Source organism: Ctenocephalides felis, unplaced genomic scaffold (assembly GCF_003426905.1).
Source record: "Ctenocephalides felis isolate EL2017-DRISC unplaced genomic scaffold, ASM342690v1 CF-g0.4_SCAFFOLD_00845, whole genome shotgun sequence".
NCBI classification, from domain to species: domain Eukaryota; kingdom Metazoa; phylum Arthropoda; class Insecta; order Siphonaptera; family Pulicidae; genus Ctenocephalides; species Ctenocephalides felis.
Genome location: NW_020536999.1, coordinates 93,551,429 through 93,575,265, shown reverse-complemented (window position 1 = coordinate 93,575,265; position 23,837 = coordinate 93,551,429). Strand labels below are relative to the sequence as shown.

The 23,837-nt window shown below is 29.6% G+C and overlaps 3 protein-coding genes across 3 annotated transcripts in view; all 3 read left to right on the top strand.

Moving 5' to 3' along the window:
- LOC113363081 (golgin subfamily A member 6-like protein 22) overlaps positions 1-6,533 on the top strand; it is a 24,471-nt gene extending 17,938 nt beyond the window's left edge. Inside the window, exons 2-7 of the mRNA XM_026605568.1 lie at positions 5,000-5,234; positions 5,278-5,552; positions 5,619-5,760; positions 5,825-5,964; positions 6,194-6,355; positions 6,423-6,533. Coding sequence (XP_026461353.1) covers positions 5,000-5,234; positions 5,278-5,552; positions 5,619-5,760; positions 5,825-5,964; positions 6,194-6,355; positions 6,423-6,533 — 1,065 coding nt within the window. The remainder of the gene's footprint in view (positions 1-4,999; positions 5,235-5,277; positions 5,553-5,618; positions 5,761-5,824; positions 5,965-6,193; positions 6,356-6,422) is intronic.
- Positions 6,534-17,091: 10,558 nt separating this feature from the next.
- Positions 17,092-21,818, top strand: LOC113363079 (serine/threonine-protein phosphatase 6 regulatory ankyrin repeat subunit B-like). Its single transcript, XM_026605566.1, has 5 exons — positions 17,092-17,122; positions 17,200-17,421; positions 17,498-19,267; positions 20,236-20,754; positions 20,830-21,818. The coding sequence occupies exons 1-5, from the start codon at positions 17,092-17,094 to the stop codon at positions 21,816-21,818; spliced, it is 3,531 nt and encodes a 1,176-aa protein (XP_026461351.1).
- Positions 21,819-22,813: 995 nt separating this feature from the next.
- LOC113363078 (ankyrin-3-like) overlaps positions 22,814-23,837 on the top strand; it is an 8,661-nt gene continuing 7,637 nt past the window's right edge. The window contains exons 1-2 of the mRNA XM_026605565.1: positions 22,814-23,288; positions 23,358-23,819. Coding sequence (XP_026461350.1) covers positions 22,814-23,288; positions 23,358-23,819 — 937 coding nt within the window. The remainder of the gene's footprint in view (positions 23,289-23,357; positions 23,820-23,837) is intronic.

Genomic DNA, 23,837 nt, shown 5'->3' with positions numbered 1-23,837 from the left:
ATAGAAAAAAATTCCATGATGCTACATAATTAAAAGTAGAACAATTTTTGTATAAAATTGTTTCCAATAAATTATATATATATATATATATATATATATATTCAATATATATGGAGAAAAATGCTTTTTAGAAAGAACTAGACTATAAAACATTTATATATATATATATATATATATATATATATATATATATATATATAATATGAAGTAATAAAAATAAACGATTTTTGAAGAGTGAGTAATAGAAAAAAATTCCATGATGCTACATAATTAAAAGTAGAACAATTTTTTGTATAAAATTGTTTCCAATAAATTATATATATATATATATATATATATATATATATATACTTTTTGTAGAGTTTCGAACAAGAATCCAAAAATAATACAAAATAAAAAAACAAGAAAAGTTTTTAATAAACAATTTCTTTATTTAATTATTTGTTTACTGTCAACGTTTTGGAACTAGGTACGTTCCATCTTCAGGACATCTGTCAAGAAACATGATCTTGATGAGATTTAAGATACATATAAGAACACTAAAAAACTTATTATCAAAACGTCTATTACTAAACTGAAGATAATTTTTAAAATAGTTTCAAGGACGAATTCAATGTACTTTGTGGTAGCAATTTGGGCACGACATACCTAAATGCTCCTACTATGACAACAAATATTAAAATCAATTTTTTTCATTTTTAATTAGTAGAGAATTCATAGTTTTTAAAGTCATTTTTAAAATGACATGATTTTTGGAAAGGTGTTACTTCCGAAGAGCTCTTCAGGATTAAGTTATTTTATACATCACTCTGTCAAAGTCTACTTTAATGTCAACTACTGCAATTAGTGAATGATAAATCGCAATATGGTGTATAAAAGGATTTTCTAGGACTTGTATCTTTTTTTCTACAAAAATATCAATTTCAAGAAGCTCTTCAGGTTTAACCAGACTACTGAAATTGATCCATTTTTTTTTAATAAATTCTAATTTAATTACCAAACATAAAATTTTAATATCAGCAATATGTTATTCAATAAAAATATTTGCATTTGTTATTAACAAATTCGTGCACAATTATCTACCAATAACATAAATATATCCTAGTCAACAAAATCTATTACAAAATTTCATCATTTAGCAAAGATGTGCTAATGTAAAAATTTGCAATGATGCACTTTCAAATTTTTATTATTCAATGTCGCAAAATTGATATTTATGCGGTCTAATGCAAATTTTTATTATATTACAAATTGATTTTGAAGATCATATTTATTTCCAAATTGATTCCAATGAAGTCAGAGGTCATGTTGCAAAATTTTTGGGAATTGTAAATTATGTTATATATTTTTATAAACAAATTATGCAGGTAAACTATTTCGCAAAACTTTTTGGTTTATGTAAAAGGTTATATTTATATTTGCAATTATCTATAACAATTGTTTAAACAAATACATTTATTTGAAATCTAGACTGCAATTAATACAATTGAAGTAAAACTTCTTAGAAAATTTAACTCTGAATCATTACAGAAATAACTACTTAATTATATTTAATAATGATTTTATGAAGTGTAATAAAATTTTAAAACAGTTCAAGTAATAGTTATAAATATAAAAAAAAATTAGAATTTCTTTAATTAAGACTCAAAAAATAGAGTTTCAGTAAATTTAAAATACTCAAATTTAAACATTTTGGCACTAACAATTCTTTCTGAAGAATTCAAATTACATATTTTGGAAATGGCTCTAATAGTGTTCTCTTTATAGATTTTTGTTAATAACTCAAAATTTTATAAGAAAGTTCACTAAATCAAGTTTCAAGTATTGCAACTAATATATCGAAGTATAACATACAAAAATTCTAGTATTCTAGCGCCAAAAGTTCGTCCTTAAGAGTTCTTTGAAAACCTCCATCAATAAAAAGTTATTTATTTATTTATTTATTTATTAAAATAATCAGATGCAAGGCATAAATATATCTTAAACTTGATCAGTCTCCATTGAAAAAATAACAATATAATAAAAAATGCGTCTTAAACGTGAAAACGTATTATGCGTTTTAAGGATAAAATATTTTAATATGTTGGGAACGACTTAAGGTGTCGTATTATGCGAGAAATTGTATTAAGTCGGCTTAACTAATCTTTACTGAAGCATCATTGTTTTCTAACAAATTTATATTTAATGAAAGAAAATTAGAAAGTTTTAAATATAATTAGATATATATGTATATAAATGTATAACACTTTTTTTTATAAAGTGTTATATATAGATATATAGCCAGGAGCAGAATTGGACATCATTGTAATTCCGAAACGTGTTGAGTCACTTTCTGTAATCATAATATAATTTTACATACATATATATATATAAATATATATATATATATATATATATATATATATAAAATTATATAATTAAAGAAAGCTCTAATTGATGACTTGACACAATTTATATACAGAAGTTTCATAATTGTTTTTATACTTGCTAAAATAAATAGTAAACAGTTTGTCTGGTGCAAGTGAGTACTTGCATAAATATAAAAAAATATTTCTATTCTCATATATTTTTAATATAAGAATGTATTTGTTATCATAGTAGATATGTTAAAGTATAACACATTTTCTATAATGAAAGTGTTATACAAATGAGCTTACCCTGAGGTACACCTAAAATGATAATGTTCCTATAAAACTAAAGTTGTCAATGTGTTGGTGGCACAATAATTTAATCAGATTATTTTTTACGGTTTTAAAGTAATCTATTATAGTATTTGTTGTTATAGTAGACATATTAAAGTATATCTCATTTCTAAAAAAATGTTATATAAATTAGCCTACCCTGAGGTACTCCTAAAATGATAATGTTCATATTAAACTAAAGTTGTCAATGTGTTAGTGTCACAAAAATTTAATCAGATTATTTTTTACGTCTATAAAGTCATCAATTTTAGTATTTGTTGTTATAGTAGACATATTAAAGTATAACTCATTTCTAAATAAAATCTTATATAAATTAGCCTACCCTGAAGTACTCCTAAAATGATAATGTTCACATAAAACTGAAGTTGTCAATATGTTGGTGCTAGATCAGATTATTTTTACGTCTAAAAAGTCATCAATTTAAGTATTTGTTAAAATAGTAGACATATTAAAGTGTTATATATTAAAATGTAAGAATTGTGGAACAAACGTTGTGCACTGAGGGTGGTATTTTATGTTCTTATTGACCAAACAAGTACTTTTCACAGTAAATTGTAAATATCTCGAAATTTTGTGAGAACTTATCAATTTTAGTATTTTTTATCATAGTAGCCATATCAAAGTATAACATACTCAATTTACAATAAAATTGTCAATCCTGATGAGCTCGTTGAAAATTGTGCAAAATTAAATTTTCGAAGATGAATCTGTGAATAATGGAAAGTTTGTTATGAAAACTGAATATTTTGAATTTCCAATAAAAAAATAGCAATTTTAGTATTTGTCGTCATAAAAGACAACATTAATTAAATTAGATTAAATTACATTAATCTTATAGTTACGTACTGAAGAGCCCTTTAAAAACTACCGACACCTTATTAAAACACATTTTGACAATGGGTCAAATAATATATTTGTTCTGAAATATTTTTTTTTATTATTATATAATTCTTTCTCATAAAATTAGAATAAAATTAACATAAAGCGAAATCCATTTCCTCGATTCATAGATTCAGTCCACTTGTAGGAGTAACGGTGAATTATTTAAATTTTTATGTTTTTTTGTTGTTAATTCGACTTTCTACTTAAATGTTGCATAAACAATTGTTGTTAGATAGGCAACAATAATTGTGCAACCTGCTATTTTTAGTAAAAACAGCCACAAATGTATAAAAGTTGGTATATGAAAATATTAAAAAAAAAAAAATTAAGTGGATCAGAGATCTGGACGTATATATGTATTTTATTGTCTAGTACTAGATTTTGTATGTACCCAAAGAAAATTTTCAGTACCAATCTATAAAAAGTACACTTTTTGATCCTTTGCTATTGGGAAGTCCTGCATAAAGTAAGGTGATGAGGGGTTTTAATGAGCTCTCCAGGACGAACTGTTAATATATAGTTATTGCAATTCAAGTATATTATACTTTAATATGTCTATAATGATACCTTATACTAATTTTAATAAGTCTTCTCAGAAATTTTTGAAATACTAATAATAATTGAGGTTAAGTGCACTATTTAACCCGTGTGGACCTACGGATTACAACTTTGGGGTACTGCTAAATAGGGCAATTTAAACATAATACAACGAGCACAAGAAAAACAAAATGGATTATTTTTATATCTTTTTCCCCATATTTGTCTTTAGTTTTTTTTATATATTAACTATACGCCACTGGGCGTATCCACTAATTTGTAAACAATCAATTGTAAACAACTTGTCAGCATTTTCTGCTAAATATAATTATTTTTATAGATTGCAGAATGAAAATAAAATAAAATAAAATAAAATAAGTATACTATTTGAATTTTTGTCAATACATTAGTATCGATTCCAAAGGGCTCCTCAGGAATAACTATTTACACTAAAATACTATGATATTAGTATGTTATACTTCAGTATATCAACTACATATATATCAAGTTTAAATTATGAATTAACACATAATGTGTGAAAAATGAAAGTAATACTCCGATTAAAAAGAAAGACTTCTGTTGTTCTTCTCAAGAGACTTCCTGAAGAAGTCAATCTTAACAATTAGCCATTGTTTTAACAAATAACTCATGTTAAAATTCATTATCCATTAATTAAACACGTCTGCATGTTATAATTTAATTCCTCAATAGGTTTCTGAACTTTATATAAACATACACATTTGCAAACAATCAGTGCTTGCCTTACAACGTCTCATTCTTTTTCGCAAAAATAATAAATTATTATTCATTATTTATCATTCAATATTTAAATGCAAATATATATTAAAAACAATTTGTTTTAATTTTTTCTTCCCCAGTTGATCCTAGGCTTATGCCTGACCTACTCCTTAGCCAATCCAGTCCAAGTTGAACAAGAACAGCAGGTTCTGGTTCAACTTATAGAAGAACCAACAAGTCAAATCCAAGAACAATCTCAAGAACTTTCAGTTAGACAGAAGAGGGAAGAAGAACAGACTTCTAAATTAGAAGACGAGGTCAAGAGTGAAGTTTCTGCAGAAAACTCCAATCAGGAACTCGTCAGAGAAAAAAGAGGTAAGAGAAAAAATTAATTGTGCCAACTCTGGTTCTCAAATAGTCTTGGTTTCTGGTCTTCAATATAATTCCTTTACCCCAGGTTTCCATCAACCCAAGGGTTACTGGTCAAAAAAGTTGACGTGGAAAGCAGAATGGAAACAGATCTGGAAAACAGAGAAAAAACAAGCATGGAAAACTGAGTGGAAGAAAATCCAAGTCCCTGTGTGGAAAGAAATCCAAGTACCAATCTGGAAGGAAATCCAAGTACCAGCGTGGAAGACTGTCCAGAAACCAATCTGGAAAGAAATTCAAGTACCAGCATGGAAAGAAATCCAGGTAAGATAATGGATGGTCTAGAATCACTAGGTTGGTGCATGTTGTTGACTTGTTTTTTTATCCAAGGTACCTGACTGGAAGAAGATCCAAAAACCAGTATGGAAAGAAATCCAAGTACCAGCCTGGAAGGAAGTGCAAGTTCCTGATTGGAAACAAATTTGGGTACCTGAATGGATCAAGGAAGGAATTCCTGGAGAGAAATATTTAGGTACATTAATCAAAAGTTTGTTATTTTATTAACCAGTGGTTAATTTTTTGTTGGTTTGTTTTAGGTAAGGATCATGGTGGTTGGGAATACACTTCTCATGATTTGTGGCGTAAGAAGATGATCTGGAAACCACACTGGAAGAAAATCTGGAGGACAGAGAAGAAGCAATACTGGGAAACCCAAAAGAAATTGGAATGGAAAGAGGTTGGTAATGACATAACTGATGGATTTGTGAACTCCTTAATTTTGTGTAACATTATTGAAAAAAGCTCCAATTTGGTATATAATTTGGATATTGGAAAACAAATGCACCAGAAACTTTTGTTTGTCTCCAAATTAGTGCTAACTGATACCAATAACTATTTTGCACAATTTTGCGACTTCAATCTTCACTTCCGTTCCAATTTCTTAATTCTATCTTATTTTTTCTTAGGAATGGAAACAAATCTGGAGAACTGAAAAGAAACAAATCTGGATCCCCCAAAAGAAACAAGAATGGGTCGACGAACAAGTCCAAATCTGGAAAACTGCCAAGAAACAAGAATGGGTAACTGACAAAAAATTGATCTGGAAAGACGAATGGAAAGCAATCCAGGTAAAACCAACAAAACCATCTAAAACTTGGCCAGAACTTGTCTTTTACACCAATTATTTTTTACCAGGTCCCAGTTTGGAAAGAAATCCAAGTGCCAGCCTGGAAGAAGATCTGGATTCCAATTTGGGAGAAGGTTTGGGTTTCGGTGCACACACACGAACACCACGGTTGGGATTGAGAATGAAAGTTTGGTCTGAAATTGTGGATTCATATAGCTGTTGTATATAGTAAGTTATTAGGATAAAAATTTGCCAACTCGTTAGGATTAAAAATAGAACAAAGTCGTATCGAGAACGAATTAGGAAAAATACTCATATGTGGAAATGGCGCTGAATGGAGGATTGAAGTCACTTAGGAAGAAAATAATAATTATAAAAATGTATCCAACCCAGTTTTCTTTTCTTACAAACTTCTGTCTTCTATTGTAACTCTATCTATTTTTATATCTATTCTACTCTCTTGATCTGTATTCAACAACTGCGTTTTTGGATGCCAATATCTTAATTCGTGTAAAAGCTAGCATAATACTGTCTAAGACAAAAATGTTAAGCAGTCTTTTTTCTTTACAAATATCTAATATGAATCTATAAATTTTTCTAGATTTTGAAATATTTGCAATGGAGTCATAACATGTACCAGGTACATACGTTACAAGTTGTAAAAAGTTTATAGTTTAGATCGGTTAAACTCCTAAAAATCTAATGGGACGCAAAAATGTTATTGCAACAAAAATTGCAACTTGGAGACCCAATCAACTTTTATGATCACCATGATATATTTTACTCAAAATACAATACCAGTATAAACCTTTTAGGGAAAATTTGTAGGCTATATTATAAGCTTCAAAAGTTGTTAAGGACCCACTTCTGCAACTCAATGCACTCCGAAGATATTTGCCTTACAGTAAATAATCATGTACCAGCCTTGTGCAACCTTTAAACGATCAGATGCAAATATTTGACCCAACCTAAAGAAGTATGCACTTCCGAATGCAATTATTTACACTTCCTGACTCTTGTGATATATTACATCTTTGGAATATTTCATATCGTAACTTAACATCTATAAAAGGTCAAGAAGAGAAAGACTTTCCCTTTCTATAACAAGTCTAAAAGTTCACTGCTCGCGTTAACAAGATTCAATTTAGCTCATCGAAAATTTTTTTCTCCGAAGACTTCAATCCCAAAATATTTTTTTACCTAAATATTGTTACTAAACATGGGTTCCGTACCCTAAACACAGCGTTACTGTAGTTACCAATTGTAAATAAAAGAAACCCACTCGACGAAAAATTGTATATATAAATATAAATATGTTTCCTAAACAATTTTGTATATAATATTATTATTATTAATAAAATAGTCAAATTTATCCCAATTTATCCCAAAACCCTTAATTTTCAAATCCTGCCCTGTATTAATTTTAAGTTTTATATAAATATATAAATAGATGTTATGTTTGCAATATATACTTTAATATATTTGTATAATTTTTTTAAATAAACATCATATTGAAAAAATAACGTTTTTTTATGTAAAATAAACTTTTGCAGATGTTAAGGATTTGCTTTTTAGTTGTTTAGATGCAAATATTTTTGTTTAGGTTGAGTATACGATAAAAATTTGTTAAGAAAAGTTTTAGAGCCCTTTTTGAGTTATAAAAATTGTTAAGAATGTGTTGATGAAATGTCAGTGATTTCCAAGATATTTGCAAAGAAGTACAAAAAACGTTATTTTACTGACAAAGAAATTAGTAGGGGGAAGTCCCGTAACGCCGGACGGCACTAAGCACCGGACACTCTATTTACCACCTATTATTTAAGCGAGTATAAAATCTTTAAGTGAAAGGTGACATGTGATCAATGCAGGTTATTTTGAAATGTCCGGCACTAGGTGCCACTGTTTAAAATCATATTTTTTATAGCAAAGTTTGATTGATAGTATTAATTATTTTTTAGCAAAGATTGTGGTTTTGTTAATTTAGTTTGATTTCTATCTTTAATTTAGTTAATTTAGTTTCTATTTCTATACTTTGTTATCTAATATGAATCATAATTTAATAAATATTTCGTAAAAAAATTTTTATTTATTTATAAATAACCTTAGGTGTCCGCCACTTGGGGACTTCCCCATATACATATTTAGATAACAATGGTGTTGTTCATGTTCATATGGACAAATACCGTTCAGCAAAATTTTATAAGATTTCATAAGCTTCTAATATTGTTAAGGGGGGCGATACATGTAACAAGAAAAAAAAATCGATTTTTTTTTTCATAAATCGTTACAATAACATCTCAAAAATATGCCTGTAAATATTCAAAACAAAATTATCATTATTTACACAATAAAAACTCATTTAAGTGCCACGCCTCAACTCGACGCTTGAGTGCTATTGTACTCTTATCTGTTTCTGTGTCAAAACTTTAAACGCGTTTTTCTCAAAACGACATTTTTGAAATTTGCGGGCGGGATAACTCAAAAAGTTCTCAACCGATTTCAATGAAATTTAGCACACATCTACTTTACAGTAATAGCTTCTAGTTAAACCTCAAACATTCCAAAAAGATTTTCAAGAATTAACCCTTTTACCAAAAAAAACATTGAAAAGAAGGTGAAAAATCGAACTTTTTTTTCTGAGGTGTGCCAATTTACGATTTTGTGACTTTTTTAATTTTTTTTTTGGTTTAACTAGAAGATATATGTTTTATGAACACGTACAAACTAATTTGTTTGATTTCAAATCACCGTACGAAAAGTGAGAACGCCCGCAAATTGATGGCGTTTTCCGAGAGGGTCTTGGCAGATTTATTTTTACGGCAGCCATTTAAAAAAAAACAAAATTAAAAAAAAAAATTTTTGTGTACTTTAATATATAATAAATAACCCTAAAAAAGTTCAAAAAGATTCAGTCATTCCTTCCCAGTTTGAAAAGTCTTCAAAAAATGGTAAAAATAAAGGCGATTACATGTATCGCCCCCCTTAAAACAATTCAGTGATATCCAAGATTTAAGCTAATAAGAACAAAAATGTATACCTACCACAAAGTGGGTCACACAAATTTGTTTGTTTAGTAAGCAACGTTATTGTTTCATATCTTACTATAGACAAATATTATGCAGCAGAAGAATAAAGATATTTATATTTTACAAAAATTTGTTAAGGTGTTGATAGATTTTCAGTGGTGTTCAAGATATTTGCGAAAAGGTGCAAAAATATCTCGAGTTACATTGATTTATTTAGATACCAATATTGTTGTTTAGCATGTTTATACAAAAAATGCATTATGAAAAATGTGTAGAAAATTTTTATAAGTTTCTTAAATTGTGAAAAATGGATTAAAAAAAGAACAGTGGTTTCCAAAATTTCTGCAAAAGGATACAAAATCACATTGCTAATATTGGGATGCAACAATTCTTTCTTTGATCACTATGTTGTTTAAAAAAAATGTTTAACAAAGTTATAAAAGAATTTATAAGTTTCAGAAATTGTTAGGAACGTCTTGGCGGAATTACAGTGGTATACAAAATAAATTTTCAGTGGTGTTCAAGATATATTTGCTAAAAGGTGCAAAAACATCCTGAAGCATTGAGTTACATTGATTTGTTTAGATACCGATAGGGTTGTTTAGCATGTTTATACAAAAATGCAGTATGAAAAATGTGTAGAGGATTTTTATAAGTTTCTATAATTGTTAAAGATGGATTAAAAGATTGACAGTAGTTTCCAAGATATTTGCATAAGGATACAAAAGCATACTGAGATACAATAGTTTTTTTTTCATTATTAGGTTGTTTGAAAAATATTGTTTAGCAAAGTTCCAGAAGTTGTTAGGGACGTCTTGGTGAAATTGCAGTAGTATCCAAGATAAATTTTCAGTGGTGTTCAAAATGTGTGCAAAAAGGTACAAAAACATCCTGAAGCATTGAGTTGTTTAGAAACCAATATTATTGTTTAGCATGTTTATACAAAAATGCATTATGAAAAATGTATAAAGGATTTTTATAAGTTTCTAAAATTGTTAAGGATGGATTAAAGGAGTGACAGTGATTTCCAAGATAATTGCAGAAGGATACAAAAGCATACTGCATATTAGGATGCAACCACTTGTTTATTTGATTACTATGTTGTTGTTTAAAAAATATTGTTTAGCAAAGTTGTAAAGAGATTTTTTAAGTTTTAGAATTTGTTAGAAACGTCTTGGTCGAATGACAGTGGTATCCAAGATATGTGCAAAAATGTACAAATATATATTCAAGGATTTGTTTGATATGAAATAATGTGAGCATTTTTTTTTACTTTTTTCACAAATATTTCTTAGTATTTATTGACAACGATATATATTATTTTATATCATAATAAAGCTTATTAAAATCTACATAAAAGTACTAAACTATAAAAAATTTCTAAAAAATTTAAGTAAAATTATGTTATTTTACTATTTTTTGCAGATGTTAAGCATTTTCTCCTTAGTTGTTTAGATAGAAATAATTTGTTTTAGGTTGTTTGTATGAAAAAAAATTGTTAGGAAAAGTTATAGAAAATTTTGTAAGTTTTAAGGGCTGTTAAGAATGTGTTGGTGGAATAACAGTGGTTTCCAAGATATTTAGAAAGAAATGCAAAAATACATCAAGGCGTGGTTTTATTGATTTGAATGTTTAGATAACAACGTTTTTGTTTATAATATTACTACAATGTTGTTTATAAATGTTGTAAAAGATTATTTATATGTTTAGAGTTCAACAAAAATAAATTATAACAACAAAAATGTTCATATTTTAAATTATGTAAATAGGTAAGATTGTTTAGTTTTTGTGCAATGTCTATAATTTCTTTTTAGGGAAGGTGAATATATTTATATATCACGAGCTATAGAATAAAATATAGATTAAATAAAATTTCATAGAATAAAATTAAATTAAAACTTCATAGAATAAATGTAAACTGACTTTAAAATTAAGAATTAAATTGCACATTTCCGTACTTCTTTATTCTATTTACTCTTAATTTTAATTAAAAAATGTAAGTAATCACAAGAGAATAGATAAAATTCTACATAAAATGGTTATATAATACTCTTAATACGATTATACTAAAATTGCATAAATTTTACGATTGAAATTCACATTCATAGAATAATTGCAAACTCGACAGAAATTTATATGAAGGAAGTGAAACATTTATTTAGTTTCTTTTAATTTTCATATGAAAATCTTATTACATTTATATATCGCAACAAAGAGGATAAAATCCTGGATGAAATCATTATATAAAAGTATTGTACTATTATATTAAATGTACATAAATTTTACGATTGAAATTCATATTCAAAGAATAGATGCAAAAGCTCGTCTGAAATTTATATAATGAAATTGAACGTTTGTGTAGCTTTTCATTCATCATTTTCTAATAATTTATTTGAAAAGAGTATCTGATTTATATAATGTATCAATATGAAGGAAAAAAGAAACTTTTCCATAAAATAGAGATAATAATATTATATTATAACCGCAAAAATATATAAAATTTGCAATTGAATTTGCAAGACGTAAGCATCAAAATCAATCAAGAAAATTTTTCGAAGCTTTTGAACTAAGCTTTCGCAGTTTATTTAATACTAAGCAAATGTTAATATATCATAAAATAGCTAATAAAACTCTGCATCAAATTGCATATTTAGTTTTATATATCATGTTGATAGTCTCAAAATCTACCAAATTTAAAAAAATATTTTTAAATAAAATCTAATAAGATTTTTCACTATTAAATAAGATTTAACAAGATTCTCTTTACAATCTCATAAGAATCCATTTCATCCAACAATTTCCATGGAACGAAATCGAAAGTTTATTTCTTCTTGTGGGCACACGATGGCTATCTTGAGGAACTAAATGTACTTCTTCTTCAGTACACGACCTCGGTTAAATAATTATCTAACGGATAACAAAACTGGTTCTTCGAATAAATATTCCTACATAAATCACGACACAGAGGCGGACTTGGGGACTGCAAATACAGTTGTAGTATTTAGAGTGCAGGTGCAAGTTTTGTGGGTGGATTTTTGGTAAATCGTAAATTGCTTAAATTATATGATTTATTTGACAAATTTATCTCAAATTAACTTGTCTATAATATTGTCTAAAACCAAAAAATTCTACAACAACTAGGTACACTCATAAACCTAGGAGTCTTACACCATTTACTACAAAATCTATGTATTACATTTGGATCAACTTTCAGGACCCCCAACGCGCGCTATTGGCCAGCACTGATTTTTTAAATTTAAACCAAACTATCTCTTACCCGATTCAGCCCTGTTTTGGAGGAAAAGACTTATATCTTCCTCCAAAATGATATTTATGTCCGATGAATGTCCGCATCTCCTTTCTAATGTAAACTTCCTGATACAACCCATGTGCAATCTAAGCAGATTCTCACATTCTAAACAAACTGTTAAATTATTTAATATAATAAGATAGTAAATAAGATAGTTAAAATAAATAAGATTGTTAAAGGAAATTGGTAAAGGATTTAATACCAAGACAGTATATTATATAAAACGAATATTGATGATGGCACTCACTTTGGTGCAAAGGTTTGAAAGTTTTTATATCAAAACCAGGAATTTAATTAAATTTTTATATTTCTACGAATCTTAGTATTAATTAGTAATTAAAATACTATTATTTAATAGAGCACTTTAATTGAGATTGATATAATTGATATTCTTGGAATAATTTTGCAAGCATAGGAAGTTATACACGTGTAGGTGCATAAGCTTTTTATTGTTTGGAGCAAAATTTTGCAAAAAAAAATATGAAATGGTATATTTTTGAAAATGCAGTTTTTTGCAGAATTTAATAAGCTTTTCAAAAATATATATTGGCTTGTTTAAGTAAATTATTAAAATATTTCAAAAATAGTAAAAAAAATGTCTAAGATGTTTAGATAAGTTTTTCTTGTTTAGCATGGATTTGTGAAAAAAATTATATATCAATATATGTTCATGTATGTACAAAAATATAGTACATATTACAAGCTTTTTGAGAATGTATAAAAGTTATTAATTATGTCATAAAAATATAATAATAAAAAATGAAGAACCAATGACAAACCATTTCAATTGCTATTAACACTAGTGGGGTGGGTGGCTCAAGGCAAATTGCTGGAACTTCCCGTACCGTACCGAAATGTTCGAGGAATACTGAATGTTTTCAAATAAATTATTATAAATATTGTAACATTGTCTAATATTTATAAGTATTATATAAACTGAATTGCAAAGTTGAAATTATTTGTTTAAAGTATATTAGAACTATAGTCAGAATTAAAAATAAAATCTGAATTATTTTCGATATACAAAAAATGAAAAAAATTAAGCAACATTTTTTTTCCAAAATCAATTATTTTGTTAAGACAAGCAGAAAGTTCTTTGAATCATTCAAATCGGACGTTTAGTTCTCTCAAAAACTGCCATTTTTTACATATTTAGCTCGGTATCTTCGAAGTGGCTGGGCCTACCTTTGCCAAAAACTAATAAACACTTCTCTCAATCATTACTAATTGAACAAAAAGGTAAAATATTTGTTAAATACTAAAGAAATGCTAGATGTTTAGATAAGTTCTAATGTGACACTTTGTAGTTTAGAATGCAATTTTGAGCATATTTATTTAGACAATGTATATTTAAAAATATGTGCATTGTAGTAAATTTTATAAACTTTTCAAACATATATAAATCACCAATAAAAATTTACAAATATATTTTAAATTTAATCAAATAAAACTTGAAAAAAAAATGTCGAGCTACATAATGATTCTCCATTGGTGATTCCTACATATATTTATATTATATGCTAATTTTTTTATCAAAACCCTTTCTCAAGGTTTAAACAAAGGTCCAGTAATCATGATCTCACCTGTTCTCACCTTAGATCTTATGCAATCGCCTTACCATTTCGTATATAATTAAATCTTAAGATGGTAATGTCGAAGAAAAGTGATAGTACATTTCACATGAATAGTCCAAGAAATGAATAGATGAGTTCCTTGCTTTCTTTTCGAGATGATAATCTCTTCCATCTTCAGTTAAATATTCGCATAATTGACCAACTGGGCTCTTTGAACTTTAACACAAAGGCCGGAGGTAAATGATTGACAACTTATTATTGGAGGAAAAGATTGAATGAGACTAAAAACAATTAATAAAAATGGGGTTTTATAGTACTTAAAATAAGCTTTAATGAGTATTTCTGCGTGTAAAATGAGTGAGCTATCATGCACATAAAGGACGCATACAATGTTTTTTGTTTCATTTAAATAAAATAGTTTATGAGTGCCATTTCCACCAAAATTGAAAATAATCGTATTCTATCTAGAATTAACTTGGTTTACGAGATGTTGATGGATTCTAGAAAATACAACTTTAGTACAAACGATTTCCAAAAAGCTCATAATTTCATGAAAAAAAATCTATTTAACCACTTAACGGTCACGCACGAACACTGCTCGCGCCTAGATGTCGTATCCTAGCGGGCTAACCCGAGCGCTGCTCGCCAAAGTTAATGTTTATGTTTTATGCGATAAAAAAAAGAAAAGATACCTATAAAGGTATATAAATGAAAATTCAAGGTATTTTACTGACTAATTATTGCTTTTTATTATTTTTCTGTTACACAAATATTAATAGTGTCCAACCAGAGTGTCTTTCGAGTCCTTCAATCCTTCGCCATTTCAAAATAAGAGAAGTTACGGTAAAATTTATGATAGATAAAGTTGTAGGTCATTTAATTACCATTAAAATAGTGTATTACAAGTACTGATAAAATCGGAATTAAAAGAGTTATAATCCAATTAATGCCGGGGGTGGTGAAAGAGTGCAAATTGTTTCACTTCTGAACTTAAGATTAAGATTAGTCTATTTCCAAAATATCAAGCAAATTGGAGCACAGTAAAAAAAATCGCAAAGCACACGCTTTTTTCCTCTCTATTTATTGCAATAATTTTGTTGATCGTAGGTTGAATAGAGCACAGGATTTGATAAATTAATTCACTTCAAATATAAACTTAAGTAATAATGTATATTGAATTATTAGTGAAAAAAAATGTAATTTAGATCGTAAATTACTAAAAAGCAGTTAAAATATGGTACAAAATTATAAAAATTATAGGCAACATTATTGAAGCAATTATTTTGGGTTAAAAAGTCCAAGGTGTTATTGTACCTTTACCGCGAATGCTATTTATTAATTCTTTCTGAATTTGTTATACTTTTTAAAAGACTTCCATTTTCAACACGTGATCATAAATTACAAAGGCAGACGATGATTTTTTGTGTGATAAATTTGGAAAATTAATGTTTTAGTCGTGAATAAACAAAAAATCATTTATTTATACATCCACATCTACAGGTATGACTGAAAAATTGTATAACCCTTGGCATTAAAATAAATTGAGCTATTGGAAATAAATTTGTTCTATTAATTGTAGTGTATAATTTTTAATATACAATTTTATTGAACATTTTTTAATATTTGTTAGAAGGATATTTAAAGTGTTAATTGTGGGAATTGAAAATAATAATTTTATTTGAAACAGTTCTACATTCAACATCACTCATATATTGGTGTAAATAGTAATTCGAGAGCCAATAATGATTATTTTCAACTGAACGGTATAAATATTAGTGAAGGATATTAAAAAAACGTAGATGTGGGTACAGGACAACGTCTGTCGGGTCACCTAGTATATATATATATAGTATGTATGTATGTATGTATATATGTATATATGTGTCTATAACAATTTCAAATTGTTTATTTATATAATAACAAATCTTTTATTCCGTAATGCGTACAAATGCGTAATTGAGGCCATAAAGAATCCATTTCGACACGCCGAAGAAAATCACGCAACGGATTCTCTCAAGAAGATGATTTTAGAATACTAAATAGTTTATAAATAAATAGTTAATTTGTTTAAATAAAAAGGACATTTGTTACATTGTTGTTTATAGATTCGATTCGTGTAATCTGTTACATTTGTTATATATAAATATATTGTTGTAAATAAATTAATAAGCGAATGTGATAGGTAGATTTTTTTTTAGTTTGGGGCTAAATATTACAAAATTTTGTTAGAACAATGTGTATTTCAAAAATGCAGTCTTGTGCAGAATTTAATGGAAATCTAAATATATATAAGGTTCATAAGCGATACTACAAATTTTCTCAATATTTCAATAATAGTAAAACTTGAAGGTGTCACTTGTTGAAAAAACTAAATCTATTAGTATGATTCCATTTTTTGTAATTTTTTGTCACAAAACTGTATATTTCTAAAAAAGCAATTTAATGCAAAATTTAATAAGCTTTATAAATATACATATAACGCTTTTTATATTCTTGTACAAAATTTTTGAAAATTTGAAGCATGATGAAAAAATGACATTTATGATCCTTCATGTATGAGAGAAAGTTTTATCATATAATTACACAGTAAAGACATATGTAGTTTTAAACACTTTGGCCATCACTACTAATACAATTCCGTTATGGCCGCATGTTGGCTAGCCCTGGCTTGATTACTTTATCAGTCGACTGATATGATAACAATAATCTTGTTAGATATACATTTAAATGTGTACTTGACACATTGTGTAAATTTGAATGAACAAAACTAGTTGATAATTTTTTTAGTGAGAGTTTATAATGTAAACATAAGAGTTTTGCATCCACAATGGCAAGTAATCTGCCAACATCCATTGGGAGTAAAATAAGTATACCTTTATATTGAATTCCTGTCATGATTACAACTTTCTACACATTTACTAAATTTCGTTTTTAGGGCAAAATGAGGAGCCGAAAGTAATAAATGTTGATAAAATAGCTGCAAATCCCGCAGTCAATAATAAAAAAGAATTGGTATCTCCACTTTTGTTAGACAAGAATGCTAAAATAAGCCATATAGCTAACAAAAAATGGTCGGCCTTGCATGTCGCGGCATACAACGGCGAACTAGCAAGGGTTCGATATTTGGTAGGCCTTGGTGCCAAAATAGATGCCGAAAGTAAGGACAAGTTGACGCCACTCCATTGCGCAGCTATGAATGGATTCAAATATGTAGTTCAACTATTGATCGAAAGAGGAGCAAATATTGAAGCTATCGATGATCAACAACAAACGCCATTGTATGTCGCAACTCGAAATGGTCACTTGGAGGTTGTGCAGATTCTGGTTACTAGAGGCGCCAATGTCGATGCTGTTTATTGAAGGAAAGACTCCATTGCACCTTGCAACTCAAAATAGTCATTTGGAGATAGTGCAGTTTCTGATTAGTAAAGGCGCTGATGTCAATGCTGTTAATAAAATAAATTGGACTCCATTGCACATTGCATCTCAAAATGGTCACTTGGAAGTAGTGCACATTCTGGTTAATAAAGGCGCCAATGTTAATGCTGTCGATGTAGAAAATTGGACTCCATTGCACCTTGCAACTCAAAATGGTCATTTGGAGATAGTGCAGTTTCTGGTTAGTAAAGGCGCCAATGTTAATGCTGATAATGTAGAAAATTGGACTCCATTGCATCTTGCAACTCAAAATGGTCATTTGGAGATAGTGCAGTTTCTGGTTAGTAAAGGCGCCAATGTTAATGCTGATATTGTAGAAAATTGGACTCCATTGCACCTTGCATCTCAAAATGGTCATTTGGAGATAGTGCAGTTTCTGGTTAGTAAAGGCGCCAATGTTAATGCTGATATTGTAGAAAATTGGACTCCATTGCACCTTGCCACTCAAAATGGTCATTTGGAGATAGTGCAGTTTCTGGTTAGTAAAAGAGCCAATGTTAATGCTGATATTGTAGAAAATTGGACTTCATTGCACCTTGCATCTCAAAATGGTCATTTGGAGATAGTGCAGTTTCTGGTTAGTAAAGGCGCAAATGTTAATGCTGATAATGTAGAAAATTGGACTCCATTGCATCTTGCAACTCAAAATGGTCATTTGGAGATAGTGCAGTTTCTGGTTAGTAAAGGCGCCAATGTTAATGCTGATAATGTAGAAAATTGGACTCCATTGCATCTTGCATCTCAAAATGGTCACTTGGAAGTAGTACAGTTTCTGATTAGGAAAGGCGCCAACGTCAATACAAGTGATATAAATAAGGGGACTCCGTTGCACATTACATCTCAAAATGGTCACTTGAAGGTAATGCAGATTCTCATTAGTAAAGGTGCCGATGTCAATGCGATTACTGAAACCAATTGGACTCCATTGCACAGTGCATCTCAAAAAGGACATTTAGAGGTTGCTCAGTTTCTGATTAGTAACGGCGCTGATGTCAATGCTGTTAATAAAACAAATTGGACTTCATTACACAATGCATCTCAAAATGGTCAGCTGGAAGTAGTGCAATTTTTGTTGAACGAAGGCGCCAATGTCAATGCCGTCAATAATATAAATTACACTTCATTGCACATAGCATCTCAAAATAGTCACTTGGAGGTGGTGCAGTTTCTGATTAGAAAGGGCGCTGATGTCAATGCCGTTTCTGAAACCAATTGGACTCCACTGCACAGTGCATCTCAAAAAGGTCACCTGGAGGTTGTGCAGTTTCTGGTTAGTAAAGGCGCTGATATCAATTCTGTTAATGAAACAAATTGGACTCCATTGCACATTGCATCTCAAAAAGGTCACCTGGAAGTTGTGCAGTTTCTCATTAGTAAAGGTGCCAATGTCAATACTGTTATTATAGGAAATCGTACTCCATTGCACTCTGCAACTTATAATGGTCACAAAAATATAGTCAAAGAACTAATAGATAACGGTGCAATAAGAAATGCCATAAATGTGAATAATAAGACACCAATAGACTTCGCCTATGAAAAAGGGCACATGGAAATCGTCGAACTATTGAAAAATTACAACACATCTACATAATAGTTAGAAACAAACCATTTTTGTTGTATTGTATGACAACGTGTTTAGAAATAAAGGAATTTAATAGAACAGTTCAATTTATATTACTTTAATTAATACATGTGTGCAGGTATATTTAAACCTGAACTTTCATTGTGTTTGCACTTTCTGCAGAGATAGAATGCTTATATTTTCAGAATTGTTTTTACAACATTACATTTAGCAGTGAACACTTGAATTAGTGATAAGTTTTCTTACAATTAATTATATATTAATTAATTAATAGTTAATTGTGTCTAATAATCGATCAAACGACGTACAAGGAGTCGGTGAACATCGAATTCAGGGTGATCTAGTTGATAGGATGAATGAAGATCAAAACATTTTATATATTGAACAATCAATATTATTATACATACTCTCTAGTAAAACGATACTAAATAATTGTCAAAACTGCAATAAAAATATTTTATTATAAATGAGTGTCTACTTGTCTGAAAATCAGCTGATCTACTTTTGTACCAGCCTATCTGTTCACCCGTTTTTCTGTATACTTATTTTTCTAGATGTCTACTTGCGTATCTGTCAGACTATGTTGCAGCTTGTCTACCAGTCTAGTAGTTCACATGTCTACTTATCCAACTGTCTATCTGTCATCCTAGTATCAATATTTTATATGTTTATGAATCAACAATAATAGTAATATTCAGACCACCAAATGTTTTTTTTTTAACTTTGATTATTTTAATAATACATTAAAAACATAGCAAGATTTAGAACAAGAACATAATCATCACTGATAATTACATTCTATTATTTTCGCATGTTGGCTAGCACTGGCTTGATTACTTTTATCAATCGGCAATTTGCAACTGATATTATAACGATGTTAGATACATAGTTGTATTGTGCTTTTCATATTGCAAATCAAATGAGCAAGACTAGTTGATTTTTTTGTTTAAGTGAGTGTTTGTACTGTAAACTTAAGTAAGTATTTTGCATCAACAATGACCAATAATCTGCCAACATCCACTAAAAAAGTGCAACACAACGAAATTTTCCAAGCCATCAGAGATGATGATTTGCTAAAAGTCCAAAGTTTACTCAGTTCCTGCAGTGTTTTATTATCAAATATTGTCGATGATACCAATAAAAACAATACACCCCTGCATAGTGCAGTTGAAGAAAACAGGTATGAAATTGTTCATGCCTTATTATTGAGAAAGTGGGAATTGGATATAAATGCGAAGAATGAGGATGGAGACACTGCCCTACACGTTGGCGCCAAAAAGAACGATGATCGAGTGATGCACTTGCTCCTCAAAGAAGGAGCAGCCAGCTATGTTGTCAACAAGGAAGGTGAAACATTTCTGGATATCGTTAGGAAATTGGCAATTCGAACAGGAATCTGCAAAAGCAACCAACAGATTGAGAAAAGTGTAGATATATCTAACCAATCGGGATCATCCCGAATAGTTACAGGTAAAATGTAAAGTGATCTTATCTTGAATTATCATGATTACAACTTTTCACACATTTATTAAATTTTGTGTTTAGGGCAAAGTGAGGAGCATAAAATTACAAAAGATGACAAAAAAGATACAAATCCTGCAGTCGATAATAAAAAACGATTAGTAAGTCCACCTTTATTGGGAAGAAATGCTAAAATAAACCATATAGCTAACAAGAATTGGTCGTCCTTGCACGTTGCTGCACACAACGGAGAATTAGCAAGGGTTCGGTACTTGGTAGGTCTTGGTGCCAAAATAGATGCCGAAAGTAAGGACAAGTTAACGCCACTCCATTGCGCCTCTATGAATGGATTTCAAGATGTAGTTCAACTATTGATCGAAAGAGGAGCAAATATTGAAGCTATCGATGATCAACAACAAACACCATTGTATGTCGCAACTCAAAATGGTCACTTGGAGGTTGTGCAGACTCTGGTTACTAGAGGCGCCAATGTCAATGCTGTTATTGAAGGAAAGACTCTATTGCACATTGCATCTCAAAATAGTCATTTGGAGATAGTGCAGTTTCTGATTAGTAAAGGCGCTGATGTCAATGCTGTTAATAAAACAAATTGGACTCCATTGCACATTGCATCTCAGAATGGTCATTTGGAGATAGTGCAGTTTCTGGTTAGTAAAGGCGCAAATGTTAATGCTGTTAATGAAACAAATTGGACTCCATTGCACATTGCATCTTGCAACGGTCATTCAGAGGTTGCTCTGTTTCTGATTAGTAACGGCGCTGATGTCAATGCTGTCAATAAAACATATAAGACTCCGTTGTACATTGCATCTCAATATGATCACTTAGAAGTGGTGCAGTTACTGATTAGTAAAGGCGCTGATGTCAATACTGCCAATGAAACAAAATGGACTTGTCTGCACATTGCCGCTTATAATGGTTACAAAAATATAGTCAAAGTATTGATGGACAAAGGGGCAAACACTAATGGAGTAAATCTCAATAATAGGACCCCAATAGATCTGGCCTACGAAGCAGGGCACAAGGAAATCGTCGAACTATTGCAAAATTAAACAAAATCTTTGAGTAATATTCAGAAACTAACCATTTTTATTGTATTGTATTGTATCACAATGTGATTAAAATTAAAATAATTTAATAGAACAGTTTAGTTTATATTCCTTCAATTAATAAATGTCTGCAAATACGTTTCAGCCTGAAATTTCATCGTGTTTGCACTTTTTGCAGAGACAGAACGCTTATATTTTTAGAATTGTTTGTACAGAAATACATTTAGCAGTGCACACTTGATTTAGTGATGAGTTTTATATAGTTGATATAAATATATTGTGTCCAATAATCGATCAAACGACGAACAAGTAGTCGGTGAACATCGAATTCCGGGTGATCTAGTTGATAGGATGAGTGAACATCAAAACATTTTATATATTAAACAATAAATATTATTATATATACTCTCTAGTAAAACGATACTAAATAATTGTCAAAACTGCAATAAAAATATTTTATTATAAATGAGTGTCTACTTGTCTAAAAGTCAGCTGATCTACTTTTGTACCAGCCTATCTGTTCACCCGTTTTTCTGTATACTTATTTTTCTAGATGTCTACTTGCGTATCTGTCAGACTATGTTGCAGCTTGTCTACCAGTCTAGCAGTTTACATGTCTACTCATCCAACTGTCTATTTGTCATCCTAGTATCAATATTTTATATGTTTATGAATCAACAATAATAGTAATATTCAGACCACCAAATGTTTTTTTTTTAACTTTGATAATTTTAATAATACATTGAAAATATAGCAAGTTTAAGAACAAGAGCACCATGATCATTACTGATAATTTAATTCTATTATTTTCGCATGTTGGCCAGCACTGGCTTGATTACTTTTATCAATCAACAATTTGCAATTGATATGATATCGATGTCAGATATATAGTTGTATTGTACTTTTCACATTGCACTGAATCAAATGAGCAAGAATAGTTGATAATTTTTTAAGTGAGTGTTTTACTGTTAATATAAGTTAGTCTTTTTGCATCAACAATGGGAAATAATCTGCCTACATCCACTGAAAAAGTGCAACACGAGGAAATATTTCAGGCCATCAGAGATAACAATTTGCAAAAATTCCAAGATTTACTCAACTCCTGCAGTATTCAATTGATTAATATTGTCGATGAAACCAATAAAAACAATACACCCCTGCATAGTGCAGTTGAAGAAAACAGGTATGAAATAGTCCAGACAATACTATTGAGAAAGTGGGAATTGAATATAAATGCGAAGAATGAGGATGGTGACACTGCTCTACACGTTGGCGCCAAAAAGAACTATGATCGACTGATGCACTTGTTGCTCAAAGAAGGAGCAACCAGCGATGTTGTCAACAAGGAAGGCGAAACATTTCTGGATATTGTTAGGAAATTGGCAATTCGAACAAGAATCTGCAAAAGCAACCACCAGGTGAAGAAGAGTAAAGATATATCTAACCAACAAGGACCATCTGAAATAGTTACAGGTACAAAATAAAGTGACCTTATCTTGAATTGTCATAGCTTTCTACACATTTAATAAATTTCTTATTTAGGGCAAAGCGTGGTGCACAAAATAACAAAAGTTGACAAAAAAGTTACAAATCCTGCAATCGATAATAAAAAACGATTAGTAAGTCCACCTTTATTGGGTAGAAATGCTAAAATAAACCATATAGCTAACAAGAATTGGTCGTCTTTGCATGTCGCGGCATACAATGGAGAATTAGCAAGGGTTCGATATTTGGTAGGCCTTGGTGCCAAAATAGATGCCGAAAGTAAGGACAAGTTGACGCCACTCCATTGCGCAGCTATGAATGGTTTCAAAGATGTAGTTCAACTATTGGTCGACGAAGGCGCGAATATTGAGGCTAACGATGATCAAGAACAAACGCCATTGTATGTTGCAGCACAGAATGGTCAATTGGATATTGTGCAGTTACTGGTTAGTAAAGGCGCCAGTATTAATGCACTTAATGTAGAAAATTGGACTGCATTGCACATTGCATCTCAAAATGGTCATTTGGAGGTAGTAC